Raw genomic sequence first — 17069 nt, forward strand, 5'->3', positions numbered from 1 at the left:
CCAGCGACTGTATCCATCAATGCACTGTTTGTTGATCAGTTCCACAAACTTGAAAAGCAAGCCTTCTTATTTTCCTTAGTTCACACATTAAGGACATGGATATACAGCTTGAGGAAATAATAATAAATTATTTTTGACAAAATTTGTCAGAATTCTGAATTGCCTGAGTTTACTATACATTTAAGACATTTTCCCCTTTCTGAGTCATGTATGTATTTGGCACACTGTAATATTTGTGGCTTTATGAGCTTTTTTTAAAGAATGACAAAAAGAAACAGTATTTAAATCACCATGGTAATAATTTCATACGTATACAAGAACTTTATTAAACAAAATAAGTATTTTCTTCCACCAGATCTGAAATTGTTAAATGCATCTCCCTTGTTTTGCATTAATGTGATGTATGCCTTTTCAAGCAAGTCTTTGTGAAGTGCAGTCAAGGCATCAACATTCTCTAAGGTTACCTTATGATATTATGACAAATGTGGGGGTTGATAGGATAAAATTAGGTGTTTGTGTGGGATTTTCTTCACTTTGTGTATGCTGTGGTCCTTTAACAAGTTACTGCATTACAAAGATGGTGTTAAAGTGAGCATTTTTTATCTTCATGCCAAAGTCCCAAATAACTGTTGTAGGAATGCTATCTGTGTATTTCTTGGTATCATTACCCAGAAGTGACTTCTGTGATTTGAACAATGTCTGTTTAGTAAGCAGAACAACTGATTTTGTTTTCTCTTATATTGACCATTAGCTTCTGAAGCAGGACACAAACATATTAGTTGCGTGTATCCTGTCTGTCTTTGTCCAAAGTACTTCAAATACCCAGTCTGTGGTTTCAGATTTTTTTCTGTGCACTGGCTAGAATAGAATGGTATTCAAGCAAAAAAAAAAAAAAAACATTCTGCAAAGCATGTAGGAATGGATGGGCTATAGCAGATACAAGACCAGTGGAGTATCACCACGTTTAATGGCTGTTATGTTATTGTGTCTATTTGCAGAAACAACAAGCTGAATTCTATGAAAAAATAATGAAAATTCTTAGACTGAAACCTGACTACTTTGCAGTAGGATATTATGGTCAAGGTTTCCCAACTTTCCTCCGGGTAAGTACTCCAAAATATTCAGTTCTGTTCATATAGTATCACATCTATGAATGGATATGCACGTTTCCAAATATAATGTTTCTGTACTCAGCAAAGTGTAAAAGCAATATGAGCTCAGCACTGTGAAGCCTATGCATGACAAACTGAAAATCATCTGTACGATCCTTTGCAAGGGTACTGTTTTACATGTAAAAGTAGAGTAATCGGAATTCAATAAGCACTTTTGCTGTACAAATGTACTCTTACATCTTGCAAGCTCTGCACCATTTGTTTAATATGGGCCTGCAGTTCCTTTGACAGAATGTAATAACATATTGAACTGTTTAGAAATACCAATAGGGGGCTATGAATGTTAAAACAGGAAATTTTGTTTTGAGCGCTTAGACTGTGGGCATACTTGAATTTCAGTTACCCCAAAGGCATATTGGATAAGGTAGTTGTTGTTAGTATCAGCCCTAACAGCATTTTTCAGAAATCACTCTTCTTTAGTTTCTTAGTTAAGAGTATGGATTGACATTAATAGTAAAATTGCTTAGGCAGGATGTTAAATTGTTTGGCTGTATGAGAATTTAATATACTTATCTAATGATTTATTTATTACAGACCCCTCCCCCATCACTATAAACCATTTTCACTACAGAACATTTACATCTCAGTCTTAGGAAATAGTCCAAGCATTTTCTGATGTATTATAGAATGCTTAGCTAATGATGTTTGGTCGGTGCACACTTTATTTATTATTGGGTAGTTAATAATTGAAGTACAGTGGAAAAATAACTTTGTAGTATGTAATTTCCTATTTTGCTTCTGACCCTAAAATCACTAGTAGGCTGTATAATAATAATAATAATAATAATCATAACAATAATGTTTTGCTTGAGGTTTGTTAAGGAAACCAAGACTAGCTTGGCACCCTTCTCCATATAAACCAGTAGCTGTGTGCGGATGTAAATGTCTTGTATGTTAATACTTTTCCACTCCCCTTCCCTATTTAAAGCTTAGCACAAATTGAAACACAGAGCTATGTTTTCTGTTTGCAATGATATACGACTCTGCAACATCCCAGTCATTTAGGCAGGAGTACCCTTTGAAAGACTGAAGACTATAACTGTAACCCTCAAATGAATGAGAATTTAGGTTTGAATAAGGAGAATATGTGGTAATTGTGAGACTGCAGTATCTTGGACTATTCTTCCTACTTTGAGGTAGAGTGAGCACCAGGTTAGTACATACAATTAGCAGGAGAATTGGAGACATAAGGTGCAGGCCAATAAAGTCCCCCACCCACGTGCAGCTAAAGTAAAAGTGAATTTTGTAATTCACTGTAGTTGATTAGCATTGCTACTTTAATTTTCATTGTAGTAGGACTTATATATTGAATCTTGTACTTCTTGTAGGGAGTTTTATTCAGGCAGGGGAAGTTGTCTGTAAATATTTCAAAGCAACAGCAGTACCAAGCAAATTGCAAAGCTGATGGTATATATCTGCAAGAAATATATAAGTATCCATCTGGTCCTAGGCACTAGGCACGTGAAGTCTCTGCATGAGGTCAAGAATTATTAGCTTATTCCATAGACATGAAACATTAGAGTGGAACTGGGTTGGGAGAGACACAGAGTGCAAGTTATGCTTACAGAAAAGCCACTGAAAGTGTGCCTGTATGTTGTATACATTAATCTGTGTCAGTACCATCATTTCATGTCATACCTAAGTAGTATCATGACCTTAACACAGTTTTCATTTTTCTTTATTGAAAGGTAGTACAGTGTCCTGGAATCATGGTGCCTGTTGCATCACAGAATATGGGATGTTGCTGGCATGCAGTGTTGTAAACAACTACTGTGGCTATAGTGCTTTCTGTTGCTTGCCATGGCAAAGAGCCTGCATAGTACAATATAGTCATATTCAAAAATAAACATATTGCTAAACTGGAAGTGCTGTAGACTTCTGCCTTAACACTGAATGGGGAGCTCACAATATAATCAGAGGATAGCTCTTTTCAGCAGCTCTTGAACTTAAGGAATGTAACCAGATCTTATTTGAGGGGCACATTGCACCGACTAATAATTGAAAGATGTCCCCTTCTGAGCACAAAATTATTTCCTTTTTCACCCTCACACTTAGAGATGCATGAAGCTCCTACTACAACATGCCAGGATGTCACTTACACAGGGCCCCCCACCAGCATATGCTGTGATGTCACACACTAGGGCAGAGACAATGCATACACCCCCATGCTATCCATTTCATTTACGCCTTTCTACACAGTTTGTATCTCAGTCCTAATATATACAATAAGAATGTTCATGATTTCAGTGCCAGATGAACCTTGGTGTCACTTGATTACCTACCAAAACCCACATTAGTGATGTCTGTGCTGCATGGATAAGCAATATAATGGTAAGGAGTTTCACATGTACCAGTTACCTACAGAAAAATACAGAGAAGCATATTCCTTGTCTTCCCACTCAAAAGATGGAAAGCCAGTGACTAACCAGCACAGGTATCAGTTGAAAAGTCCCTTGTGTAATCCTGGTTATGAGTCATCATGCAACAAGTAGGTATGAGGTATGTCATAAGTCCAGTCTTCCACTGAACCACATCTGTTGAAGAAAAATCAGGGCTCCATCTTTTCTCCACTTCCAAGCTGACTTTTGATTTACAAGGTATTGAGTTGTAAGTTGATCACCATTAAAGAGGTAGATGAGGTGGCCCCTGGCAAATGCCTTTAGAAAAGAGTCTCAAAATGTTATCATCATCCCCCATGCTGATGCAGAGAGGTTACAAGCCTGCCAGTATGGGACAGGCTCCTAATTCCCCTGGCACTGAGTCTGCAGTTGGACTTGAGAATAAATTGTCTTATTCTTTTACTTCCCTTACAAGACTTTGTTTGTTAGTAAGAGTTGAAGGGGGATCTCTTCTTTTTATATCAGACAAAACTGCCCCTATTCTACACATTACACAGTAGTTCAGCACATGTGAATGTATCAATATAGAAATATAAACCTTTAAGAATGGAAAGATGACAGACTTTGCTCTGACTGTTCAAGAATAGCTATTGTTGTTTTTGGATTCACATTTTGTGAAAGCTTTGGGAACTAGTGTAGCAGGTAAGGCAGTCACTCGGTAAAACCTTTAATAGTTAAAATAGTGAATGTTGAAACAGTTGAGAAGCAGCTGGTCTAGAAAACTGGTGTGAGCAATATTTCAGTGTAGTCAGTTCTTCAGCCTTCTTTCAGTGCAGGTAGTAAATGTGAAATTAGCATGATATGGTGAGATGGTTATGTGCCTGTTTTGAAAAAGGAAATGCAGATAGGCAGTGCAGGACATAAAGGTTCTTACATATAATGTTACCAATTTACATCTAGTAAATTAACATATATCTAACAGCAATATTAACATTTCTGTAAATGTTAATGAAAGGGCTGTTGAAGGTTGTGCCCTTAAAAATATTTCTAATGGTGTTTGTGAATTGCCTCCCTTTCTTTTGATCACCATGTGACAACTGTAGCCCATAAACTCTTATATACTTCATAGGTGGTTGCTAAGTGCATATCTTGCAAATCCAAGGTATAATCTGCCCAGTTCAGACTTATCATAAAATATAACTCACCCTTTGGCATGAGTCAAACTAGTCTCATAAAAAAAATAGAAAAGCCACAAGGATTCCTAACTAAAATGATCTCTGGTCTCAAAAATTTCAGCTACAAGGAAAGACTGAAATCCTTGTTCCTAAACTCTGTATCATATATTTATTTATTTTTATTTATTTATTGTTTGTCCAGCTGGGCTTGTGGCCCATTTTCAGTGGAGACCCGAGGAGAAAAGCTCCGAATACAAATACAGACATTTGCAACATTACAAAATATAAGTACAGCATTTTGTAAAACTTGGAAAAGGCAAAAATACAGAAAGTTGCCACATTAGTAACAGATATAAGCTCTGGAAAGCAGATATGTGCCTCATTTACTGTGCCCATACAGATCCTGTTGTCATTGACCTTCTTTTTATTGATAAGTCATATAGTGCAACCAATATGATAACCAGCGATCCAAACCTGCATCAGGAAATAAATGAGACTAGATGGAAGGATAGGTTTATCAGCCAGCATCTCCCCATCCTCCAGAATAAACTCCTCCTATAGGTCAAGCAATGTGATTCCTTGTCATCCTTCAAACATAGCTTGGACATTTGGATGGGTACCCGTAAATTTACACCAGGGCTTACTGGACTTGCCATCCTTGGAAGGGGTTGCTAGGCTTGGGGGTGGTTATTGGCAAGGAGCACATGGCCTCTGGTATAATTGCCACATATATACTATGATTCTGTGATCCTATTATTTTATCGTCACTTTGACAGCACAACAATTTTTTTTATTTCCTCCTAGGTGTGCCATGCTCCTAAAAAGGGCTTCCTCAGAAAAGACCACAGAAGGGGTAGCTGACAAGCCCCTTCTCCATTGCATCTCCTGTTGCTGATATTCCCACTAAACAAATGTGTGTACATGCCTACCATAGGTTTATATGTGTGTACTAGACTAACAACTATGAGGGCCTTTTTAAGCCTAGCCCTGCATTCCAAATTTCTGACAAGTTCTGGTACACTTAATAAGTGTAAGCAGGGGCTTGGGAGATAAAACATTTGCAAGCAGGGGCCTGGGAGATGAATCATTTACAGGCTGCCTGTGTCCGTTAGAGACATAGGTGCCAAGCTAGAGATGAATTTCCTCTTCCCCATCAATTGTCCAAGTTACTCTTGAATTGGGTTAGGGAGGAACTCTGCTTCACATGGATAGGGAGGTTGTTCCAGAGAAAGGGTAGTCTCTGGGATACATACCTGCCTCTCCAGCAGGTTCAATTAATCACAGGCAAGGTTTAAGTCTTTAGAATGGGTAATTCTGGTGCTGTTTGTTTTGTGGATGTGTAGGAAGTCCATTAGGGTATGGTCTGATAGTCGCTTGTATGCCAGGCATAGATCTCTGCTCAACAGCCTGTAGAAGGCAGCATACAGGAATAGGTCCTTGAGATGGTCTGCACAGTATATATTACTTATGCCCTGCATTCTTTTAGTGAAGAACCTCTGTAGACGTTCCAGTTGTTGGATGTGCGTGGTTAGATACATACCAAAGGGGGCATTGTACTCAATGATAAGTCTGATGAATGCTGAATACAGTGGAACAATGACTTCCTTGGACCTAGATGCATTACCTTTGTTTATAAGTTGCACACCATAGAATGATTTCCTCACTACTATAGACATGTGATGATCAAAGGTTAGATTATTGCCTCTGTGTGGCTCCAAGTCCCTGACTATTGGGTTAACTCTTAGGGGTGTGTTGTCAATATGGGAGTTACCAGGGATGGATGACTTCCTGAAGGATACTTTTATGCATTCCTTGTCATTTAGCTTTAGTCCATGTCTCTGTCAACCCATCCTGGAGAACATTTGTGTCAGTGGGGCATTCTGTGATTGCTCCAAATCTGCAGTCACCTGCAAATTTAGTCAGCCAGAGGTCATTGACATTGGCCTTGACTTCAGAGATGTAAATGCCAAAAAGGAGTAGTCCCAGGACTGATCCCTGAGGGACTGCACTTGGGACTGGACTCTTTGTAGAAGTGGACTCCCGTATTCTAACTTAGTCCTGTCTATGAGTCAGCTGACTATCCACCAGGTTACATATGGGTTTATACCTAACCTCTTGAGTTTGTCAACAATACCCGAGTGGGGTATTGTCAGATGCCTTGGCCCAGTCACGGTAGGCATTTTGCTCTCATCCATTGCTTTGGTGACCTTCACCAGGTTGAGTAGGCATGACCTACCTTTGACGAAACCAAATTCGGTTGGGTCTAGTGTCTGGAGGTTTCCTGTGTCACTATAGACCATTTCCATGATAATTCTTTCCAGGGCTTTGCATATGAGACTAGTAAAACTTATGGATTTCTAGTTTCCAGGGTCTGTAGATGGTTCACCTTTGTGTAGAGGGATGATGTTGCTGTTCTCCATTTGTGAGGCGCAAATCCTCTTTGGAGGCTACTGTTAATAGCAATTCCAAAGGGCCTGATAGTCATGTTTAGTACTATTTAGAAGGCATTATGGGATATTGTTTGGACCCATTGATACTGTGTTCTTGACCTTAGAGAGAACTTTAAGGACCTGTTTCCTAGTGATAGTAGGAGAAGTTATATTTGATGGTATTTCCTGAGGGGAGGTGTGTGTGTGTGTTGAGAGGGGGTAAAGTTGGAGCTGAATTTGTCAGCCATGATTTTCTTCCTTCTGTTATGCAGGCTGTTGATATTGTGATTCCACCAAGGTGGCTTATTTTTTGCCTAGAAATAGTAATAAACAGACTGTACTTTTTCCTGGTGAGAACACCTGCCTGTAAGCAGCTACTAACATGCTTGTAAAGGGTTTTGTGAACAGTTCCGCTGAGACAGCAGTGTTCTCAGGTTATTTGATCAGATTTTGCCAGGTTATTACTTAATACTAGGAAGTTAGCCTTGGAATAATTTGTGAACATTCCAGGGTTGTCTGGGGTTCCAGGTTTTATTTTTACTTTAAAGGAGACCATTTTGTGGTCTGACCTTACCAGAGAAGGCATTACACTAGGGGGCATGCAGCACTCTCCCAGATCCAGTATGTTTATACTCTCATTGGTATATTGACAGTCTGCTCCAGGGAGTTTGTGTTTACTAAATCCAGGAATCTCTTTGCCTGCACTTTTGGTGTCATATATGATTGGCAGTTAATAGTGGGGTCATTAAAGTTGCCCATGAATATGGTATTAGTTTGGATGGTGAGTGTTTCCAGTAAGTTTAAATACATGCTATGGGTTTCCTGGGTCATAGAGTTGGATCTATAGCTTGCAAGGAAGTGATACGGGATTTGATTTTTCCTGTGCTAATTTGAATGTGGAGAAGCTCAAGTACACTGTCCTGTTTGACCAGCCTTGAGGTATATTTATTTTTGATGTAAATCGAGACACTTCCACCTTTAGTCCCTGTCTGTAGAAGCTGGTCTAAATGTGTGGAAGGCATTATTGCCTTTCACTGCCAGTGTGCTTGCCACATATTTAAACCATGTTTCAGTGGTCATACAGATGTCAGCACTGTCTAGGGTAAGGAGAGCTTGTAGAGAGTGGAGTTTTTTTGTTTAGACTCCTAGCATTGAGCAGTAGCATCTTTAGATTTTCTTGGTTTTGATTTGCTATGTCAGAAATACTTTCAGTTTGGCATTGCCTAAAAAAGGCACTCTGGGGGAGGACAATGTTTTAGCTAATATTTCAAAGCTTAGAGGGGAGAAATGCAGACTATCCTTGGCAAAGCAGTGTGGTCTGTTAACCATCCAGTAGCTCAAAGTTGTGGCATATACCCCCATTCTTCTGTAATCAGGGAGTCGCACAGTCCCACATTTCATTTCATAGCCAGTTGGCTACTGAAGATATGTATGTAAGAGCATTAATATTCTGTCACTCACTCACTCATTCACTCACTCACTCACTCACTCACTCACTCACTCACTCTTTTTCATTTGTCAGCTGACTGTGGAGATAAGCAAATGACTGCTCGAAGTGCTAACTACAGTCACTGAAGTTCAACCTCACCAGCAATCACAGTGACCAGTCTACAACCAGGTTGCTTCCTACCAGCCTTTCTGAATGATATAGTCTGCTATGTAGACAATAATTCTTCTGTAGAATAAACTGAACCCCAAACACATTAAAATTCCCCCAAAATCTATGTTTGACAAGGCTGGTTAGGACTTTCGCTGAACAACAGAAATGCCCTGTGTTCTATTTCCAGGATAACCAGACTGCCTTTCTTTTGAATTTCCATTTAATTGCAGCTGCTTGACAGGAAGCTCCTTGTGATTTATCTGTTCTCTTTGTGCTGTAAAACTTAAACTAAACATTATTTTTTGCCTAGAAATAGTAATAGACATCTTAGATCTTGTCTTTGCAGAAATGTAATCTGACTATATACCTGATGTATTTCCTGCAGAATAAAGTATTTATTTATCGTGGAAAAGAGTATGAAAGGAGAGAAGATTTCCAAACACAAGTAATGAGCCAATTCCCTTATTCTGAAAAACTGAATACTACCTCAGCACCAGGAGATGACATTAAAAACTCCCCAGGGCAGTGTATCCTTTCATCTAGTACTTCTGAAATCATTATTGAATGTTTAATACCTGCTGCTTTTACTTGTGTTTGATGAACAATGTTTTCAGATTTGAAAACAGTATGAGATATATTTGTTTTCACGTAGCCATAGCTGAAAGTACTTTTAATGCTTAGATTTACGTTGCATGTGTGCTTGTTAGAATGCTGCATGGTTACAAATAAAATGTCATGTCAGTGCCTAGAGTTTTGTGCATGAAAATCATAATCATGAATTGCTTTACTGCTACTTTAAATATACAACGGGAATGTGCAAATATAATTTAAGACACAGCAAGCCATGATGGTGTTGAATTATTTTAATGCTCGTACTCTGTGCCAAATACTTTTAATACATTGTAAAATCATTTATTTCAAGTTACATAAACAGATATAACACAGGGTAAACAATAAAACATTCTAACATTCTTCATTATTATGTATGACACCTAGAAAGGGCTTGTAAGTCAGACAGGGCTGTAGTTTATAGGACTGTAAAATATTTAAGCAGTAACCCATGACTGGGTGTAGGTAATGCTGGATTTTACCCATGGTTGGCGTGGTTTGATCACGAAGACAAAAAAAGCCATTCATGGGTGAATCTGGATGAATCCAGTATTACCCACACTCAGGAGTGGTTATTGCTGTTATACAATGAAATTATTTAAGAAATAAATTGCTTACCTTTCTTAAATAATGTCTTTGTATGATGGCGCTGTAGTGTTCCTCCATGTTTTTTTGCATTCTTCTGTATTTGCTGATGTACAGTGCATGTGTATGGGACTTATGATCCCACACTTACACAGTGCATCAGTGCTATTTAAGAGAAGCAATAAAGAAAAGAGAATTTCCCTTGCTGTTTTTTTTTACTTCCTGACAGTCTGAATGCAAGAAACCTGGACAAAGGCTAATGTAATGCGGGGGGGGGGGGGGGACAAAGGTCCAAAAGCAGGGACAAATTTTATTGCTTTCATAAGCATACAAAGGTGCTTGAAGGAGAGGTTTTGTGTTAGCATGCATTTTCTTAAGGATATTTATTTATTTATTTATCATTTGTTTACCAGGAAAGTCCGACTGGGACAGAGCCCATTTTCAGTGGAGGTCCGGGGAGAAACATTCCAGATGCATGTCTTTGTTATATGAAACCTAAATCTCAAATGTCTGTTATTATTCAATGACTTCAGACCAAGTGACATGCCAAAAAAATAAATTTTTTATGAGAAAAAGACCAAAACTATAAGGCAAAAATCTGGACATTCTACAAAGATCTGGATGGTTCAAAGGTATGACAGTCTGCCACGATTTTTGGAGAAACAGTGCAGAAATACAAGGAAAATCAGGTAAATTTCTGTTTCTTTGGTTTTGCAGAATGTAACTAATTTTTCTTGTATTTTGCTGTGTACCCCATAGCATATGCCAGTAGAAAAGTCTGTCTGCTCAATGGAATTTCAGCGGCTAGACTTTTTTCTGTTAATACATACTTGATTTACAGTGAGCATGTTGGCTGGGCTATCCAATCAGTTTGCACATTTTTGAATACTAATGAGAACTCATTTTATAGTACATATTATGAATTATTGCTGAAAGATATCTTACTTTGGAAGGTGATCCATGAAATGGAGCAGCGTACCTTATTCATCTGAGATATGCTGCTATCTCATTGTAATACATGGAGCACACTAATGATGCTCTGAAACTGAAGAAAAGAAATAACTATGTTATAATGAAGTTCATATCTAAGAAACTCTGTATAACAAGCTTATTTTATTTTTATTTATTTTATTTTATTTTTTTTATTTTACATTTGTTAATCGGGGTGTCTGACTGAGCCGAAAGGGCTCTTTTTCAGCAGAGGCTTGGGGAGAAAAGCTTCACACAGAAAAATTACAGATACATTTAGATATTTAGACAAGATCAGTATACACACAAACTACAATAGACATGTTTTTACAGTGGTATGCAGCACGTCAACAGTTACAGTGGAGAGAACAAACAAGAAAATATTAATTTAAAAATAAAGGTAATTAATAGATTTGTGGTGAATACGTATTTTAAGAAGAGGGAGGAGCATGGTGTGACATACAAGAGTGGAGGAAGATGCACACAGGTGGATTATATCCTATGTAGGAGGGCCAGTCTGAAGGAGATTGGAGACTGTAAAGTGGTGGCAGGGGAAAGTGTAGTTATGCAGCATAGAATGGTGGTCTGTAGGATGGCGTTGGTGATCAAGAAGAGGAGGAGGAGTGTGAAAGCAGTGCCAAGGATTAAATGGTGGAAGTTAAAAAAGGGTGATTGTGAAGTGGAGTTTAGGGAAGAGTTAAGACAGATACTGGGAGGCAGTGGAGAGATACCGAATAGCTGGGTAACTACAGCAGAACTAGTAAGGGAGACTGCTAGAAAGGTGCTTGGTGTGACATCTGGACAGAGGAAGGAGGACAAGGAGACCTGGTGGTGGAATGAGGAAGTACAGGAGAGTATACAGAGGAAGAGGCTGGCGAAGAAGAAGTGGGATTGTCAAAGAGATGAAGAAAGTAGACATGAGTATAAGGAGATGAGGTGCATGGCAAAGAGAGAGGTGGCGAAAGCTAAGGATAAGGCGTATGGAGAGTTGTATGAGAGATTGGACACTAAAGAGGGAGAAAAGGACCTGTACCGATTGGCTAGACAGAGGGACAGAGCTGGGAAAGATGTGCAGCAAGTAAGGGTGATAAAGGATAGTGAGGGAAAGGTACTCACAAGAGAGGAGAGTGTGTTGAGTAGATGGAAAGAGTATTTTGACAGGCTGATGAATGAAGAGAATGAGAGAGAGAGAGAAGGTTGGATGATGTGGGGATAGTGAATCAGGAAGTGAAACAGATTAGCAATGAGGAAGTAAGGACAGCTATGAAGAGGATGAAGAATGGAAAGGCTGTTGGCCCAGATGACATCCCAATGGAAGCATGGAGAAATGGCAGTGGAATTTTTAACTAGATTGTTTAATGAAATTTTGGAAAGTCAGAGGATGCCTGAGGAGTGGAGAAAAAGTGTTTTGGTACCTATCTTTAAGAATAAGGGTGATGTGCAGAGCTGCAGTAACTACAGAGGGATAAAATTGATCAGTCACAGCTTGAAATTATGGGAAAGAGTAGTAGAAGCTAGGTTAAGAAGGGAGGTGATGAGTAGTGATCAGCAGTATGGTTTCATACCAGGAAAGAGCACTACAGATGCGATGTTTGCTCTGAGAGTGTTATTGGAGAAATACAGAGAAGGTCAGAAGGAGTTGCATTGTGTCTTTGTAGACTTGGAGAAAGCATATGACAGGGTGCCTAGAGAAGAGTTGTGGTATTGTATGAGGAAGTCGGGAGTGGCAGAGAAGTATGTAAGAGTGGTACAGGATATGTACGAGGGTAGTGTGACAGTGGTGAGGACTGCAGTGGGAGTGACAGATCCGTTTAAGGTGGAGGTGGGATTACATCAAGGATCAGCTCTAAGTCCTTTCTTATTTGCAGTGGTGATGGACAGGTTGACAGATGAGATCAGACAGGAGGCCCCGTGGGCTATGATGTTTGCAGATGACATTGTGATCTGTAGTAAGAGTAGGAATCAGGTTGAGGAGACTCTGGAGAGGTGGAGATATGCTCTATAGAGCAGAGGAATGAAGGTCAGCAGGGCTAAGACAGAATATATGTGTGTAAATGAGAGGGAGGGTAGAGGAATGGTGAGGATGCAGGGAGTAGAGTTGGTAAAGATGGACGAGTTTAAGTACTTGGGATCAACAGTTCAGAGTAATGGGGAATGTGGAAGAGAGGTGAAGAAGAGAGTACAGGCAGGGTGGAATGGGTGGAGAAGAGTGTCAGGAGTGATTTGTGACAGACGGGTACCAGTAAGAGTGAAAGGGAAGCTCTACAAGAGGGTAGTGAGACCAGCTATGTTATATGGGTTGGAGACAGTGGCATTGACAAAAAGGCAGGAGTCAGAGCTGGATGTGGCAGAGTTAAAGATGTTAAGATTTGCACTCGTTATGACTAGGATGGATAGGATTAGGAATCAGTATATTAGAGGGTCAGCTCATGTTGGACAGTTTGGAGACAAAGCAAGAGAGACGAGATTGCGTTGGTTTGGACATGTGCTGAGGAGGGATGGTGGGTATATTGGGAAAAAGATGCTAAGGATGGAGCTGCCAGGTAAGAGGAAAAGAGGAAGGCCTAAGATAAGGTTTATGGACGTGGTGAGAGAGGACATGCAGGCAGTTGGTGTGACAGAGCAAGATGCAGAGGATAGGAAGAAATGGAAAGAGATGATCCACTGTGGCGACCCCTAATGGGAAAAGCCGAAAGATGATGATGAATAGATTTGTGGTGTACAGCTGAAATTTGGAACATAAGTAGAATACATACATAGTACACAGGTACAGTACATACATTGTACATTAGCCAATGTTTGTGAGTAAGACTGAAAACTATTATCAAGTACTTTAAGTTTAGTATGTGTACCTTATCTGCTTTCACTAGCCTGGGGAGCAGTCATGGCACTGCCAACTTTGCTTGAGATGTTGTCTAATGAAGTTTTTAAAGGAGGCTTTGGACAATGTGGTTTGTTATAACAGTAAGATTCTTATATCTTAACTTTATGTGCTATCAAAATGGATTCTAAGAAATTCCCTTGTAAAGCTTAATTCATGAGGTGAATTTCTTGAAATCCATTTGTCAAAGCCATAGCAAACAGGCAATCTGGCTATGACTGGTCATAATCTTTTGTATTGTTCAGTGTTGCTATATATGTATATATAAGTTTCCTTTCATTTCTTCAGACAGGATCTCAGCTAAAGTAAGTTTTGGAGCATTTCTTAAATTGTATTAGTTTGAATCTTGCTTTGTTGGTGGTCAAACTGTGTGTTCGACAGAGTGTGCCTTTATCAGTGTTTGTCATTCACTTATACTGATAACTGGGGATTTACAGTCAAGGACAGGGAATGGACTTTAGGTTTAGGGGAAGGGAGTGTTAGGATTAGGGAGTGGAATGGGAATGTTAGGGTTTGAGACTTATCAGGGGGTTAGGTTTTAGGCAGCATGAGCAGAGTCTTAGGGTTAGGGCTCAGTCCGGGAGTTTAGGTAACAGGAGGAGAATCTTAGGGTTAGGGAGTGATTAGGGAGTTTAGGTTTAGGGAGCAAGATGAGTTTGTGGGGTTAGGAAGCAATGGGGGAGTTTAGATTTTAGGGTGTGGGAATGGAGTTTTGGGTTAAAGAGCAATCAAGTTGTTTAGATTTAGAGAGTGGGAGGAGAGTCTTAAGGTTAGAGTCAGGATTATGGGAAGGCTATGTAGTTTGGTAAGACTGGGTTGTGGGAAGGTTATGTAAGTTGAGAGGGTCAGGGCAGATGCAAGTAACTAAATTTTGTCAGGTTTACCCTTGGTCAACATCTGTTTAGTCAACAAAATTTGGTTGACTACAGAGATGGTCGACAGGTGTGTGAGAGCGCACAATTCTCAGGGTTGGAAGATATGCCCTTTCCCCAACATTGTGTGATCTTTTAGCATATATAATTAGCAGGAAGTGTGGGTGCTGCGGGGTGGGCTTGCACCCTGCAAAAACAATATTTTCATCTAATGTTTGACTTAAGATTTTGCATGCGTTGAGGTTCTTGCTCAGCACATGTATAGAAGCATGTCAACATTCACATTGTCACACGTTTGTGTTTGATGTTTTGATGGTTAATGTTTGGGTATTTCGACTACTTTCAGTATACCCATACACACACACACACACAGTTTCACTGTAGTTGCAAGTAGATACACTTCCTTTGTTTTCTCATAAGGGGCTGACTATAAGAAAACACAAGTAGCTACACTTCCTGTGTTTTATTATAGTCAGTCCCTTATTTTATGCTAGTTTTCTTTCATTCCATGTATCTTTACTTAAGAGTTAAAATCATCTGCCAAAATGATATCACCATTAACGTGCAAAACGGGCCGAATTATTTAATCAACAGAAAAAAGTGTAGCCAGTAATATATCTTTACTGAGATGCATACATGTTTGTAGTTGCAATTTTAGTTCTCTCTTTACTGCCAAGAATGCCTGGATTGCTAAGACACTCCCACCTGGTTTTATTATATGTTTTAATCCTATTTCTTAGAAAAAATGCCTTATAGAACATTCTTCAATATTCGTATGCCACCAAACTACCACCTACTTCTGCCTTGATACCTTTATCAGCCTTTTACCTTGTTGAATACATTAAATCTAGAAGCTGATATAATTTCCATTATTATATTCTTTGTTTTTCCTGACATAATTATCACATTGTAAATACCTAACTGTCACATTGTTTTATCTGTGGTAGTTTCCTCAACTCTGACATACTGAGCTTCCTTTGTTTTTATTTATCTCTGCCTCCAGACCTTGTCATCCTCTGTCATATGTTTCTAATAATTTCCTTCCATTGTATCGTCACTTTTATTTGTTACTACATCATATTTATTTTGTGGTGCATAATATTCATATATCATTTTCCTTTTTTATATATCACTATATGTTACATAGCCTAGTACCAACCTATGAACCTATCAGCCCTAGGGCCTATACAAGCCTAGCCATAACAATTCCCTGGCTATTTCTTCCCGCACTATTTACTTCCCTGGACCCCTGTCTAGCAGGGCGACTGACGTGATCCCTGGGGTGAATTTCCTTTCTCCCATCCAATCGTCAAGGTTTCTTTTGAAGAGGACCAAAGAGGCACTCTGCTTGACATGTATGGGCAATCTATTCCAGAGTATGGGGAGTCTCTGGGTCAGGAACCTATCCCTCCAGCATGTTTTGTTTATTGTGATGACAAGGTTTACATCCCTGGAGCGTGTGGCTCTGAGGGATTGGGATTTCTTTAAGTGTAGCATGTCCAACAGCTCTGGGTTTGACATGGCCTTGTATGTTAAGCAAAGATCGCCTCTGAGTAGGTGATATGCGACAGAGTATAGCTGGAGTTTTTTAAGGCGGTCAGCGTAGGGCATCTGCTTTAGGCCTGTGATTCTTTTAGTGAGGTATTTCTGTGGCTTTTCCAGTTGTTGCAGATGTCTTGAGAGGTACATACCAAACGGGGCATTGTATTCTATAATGGGTCTAATGAGGGATGAGTACAGTGGGACAATGACCTCCTTTTTTCTGGATGAAAAGCCCTTAGTGATGAGATGTGCCACATAGAAGGATTTCCTGACTGTTGTGGTGATATGGTTATCGAAGGTGAGACCACTGTCCACCTGTGTCCCTAAGTCTCTTATCAAACTTTCGGTGTTTAGTGTACTGCCACCTATATGGTAATTCACGGATACATGTTTTTTCCCAAAGGGGATAACTATACATTTCTTGGCATTGAGCTTGAGCCCATGGCTCTGGCACCAAGCATCTTTTTCTGTAAGGCCCTTTTGTAGAGTATCCACATCATTTGGGGATTCAATAATGGCTCCCAGTTTGCAGTCATCTGCAAACTTTGTTATCCAGAGTCCCTTAGTGTTGGCCTGTACTTCAGAGAAGTAGATGCCAAACAAGAGCGGTCCCAGGACTGAACCCTGAGGTACTCCACTTGTCACTTGTCTGGAGCTGGATTTGGAGTCGGCTACTTTTACAGTGTGGGGTCTATCAGTAAGCCAGTTAGCAGCCCATTGGGTGACGTAGGGATTAATGCCCAGCTTAGTAAGTTTATCTATGATTCCAGAGTGAGGGATGGTGTCAAAGGCCTTGGCAAGGTCTAGATAGGCTGTGTGGACCACCTTACCCTTGTCCATGGCTCTGGAGACTGATTCGAAGAAGTTAGTCAAGTTCAGGAGACAAGATCAGCCCT

General features: G+C 39.7%; 1 protein-coding gene across 1 annotated transcript in view; it reads left to right on the top strand.

Annotated features, from left to right (window-relative positions):
- DOCK2 (dedicator of cytokinesis 2) overlaps positions 1–17069 on the top strand; it is a 4134711-nt gene that overhangs the window by 3671133 nt on the left and 446509 nt on the right. The window contains exons 40-41 of the mRNA XM_044069535.1: positions 999–1103; positions 9101–9242. Coding sequence (XP_043925470.1) covers positions 999–1103; positions 9101–9242 — 247 coding nt within the window. The remainder of the gene's footprint in view (positions 1–998; positions 1104–9100; positions 9243–17069) is intronic.

The sequence above is a fragment of the Protopterus annectens genome, chromosome 4.part0 (genome assembly GCF_019279795.1).
Source record: "Protopterus annectens isolate FY-2018-M chromosome 4.part0, PAN1.0, whole genome shotgun sequence".
NCBI classification, from domain to species: Eukaryota; Metazoa; Chordata; order Ceratodontiformes; family Protopteridae; genus Protopterus; species Protopterus annectens.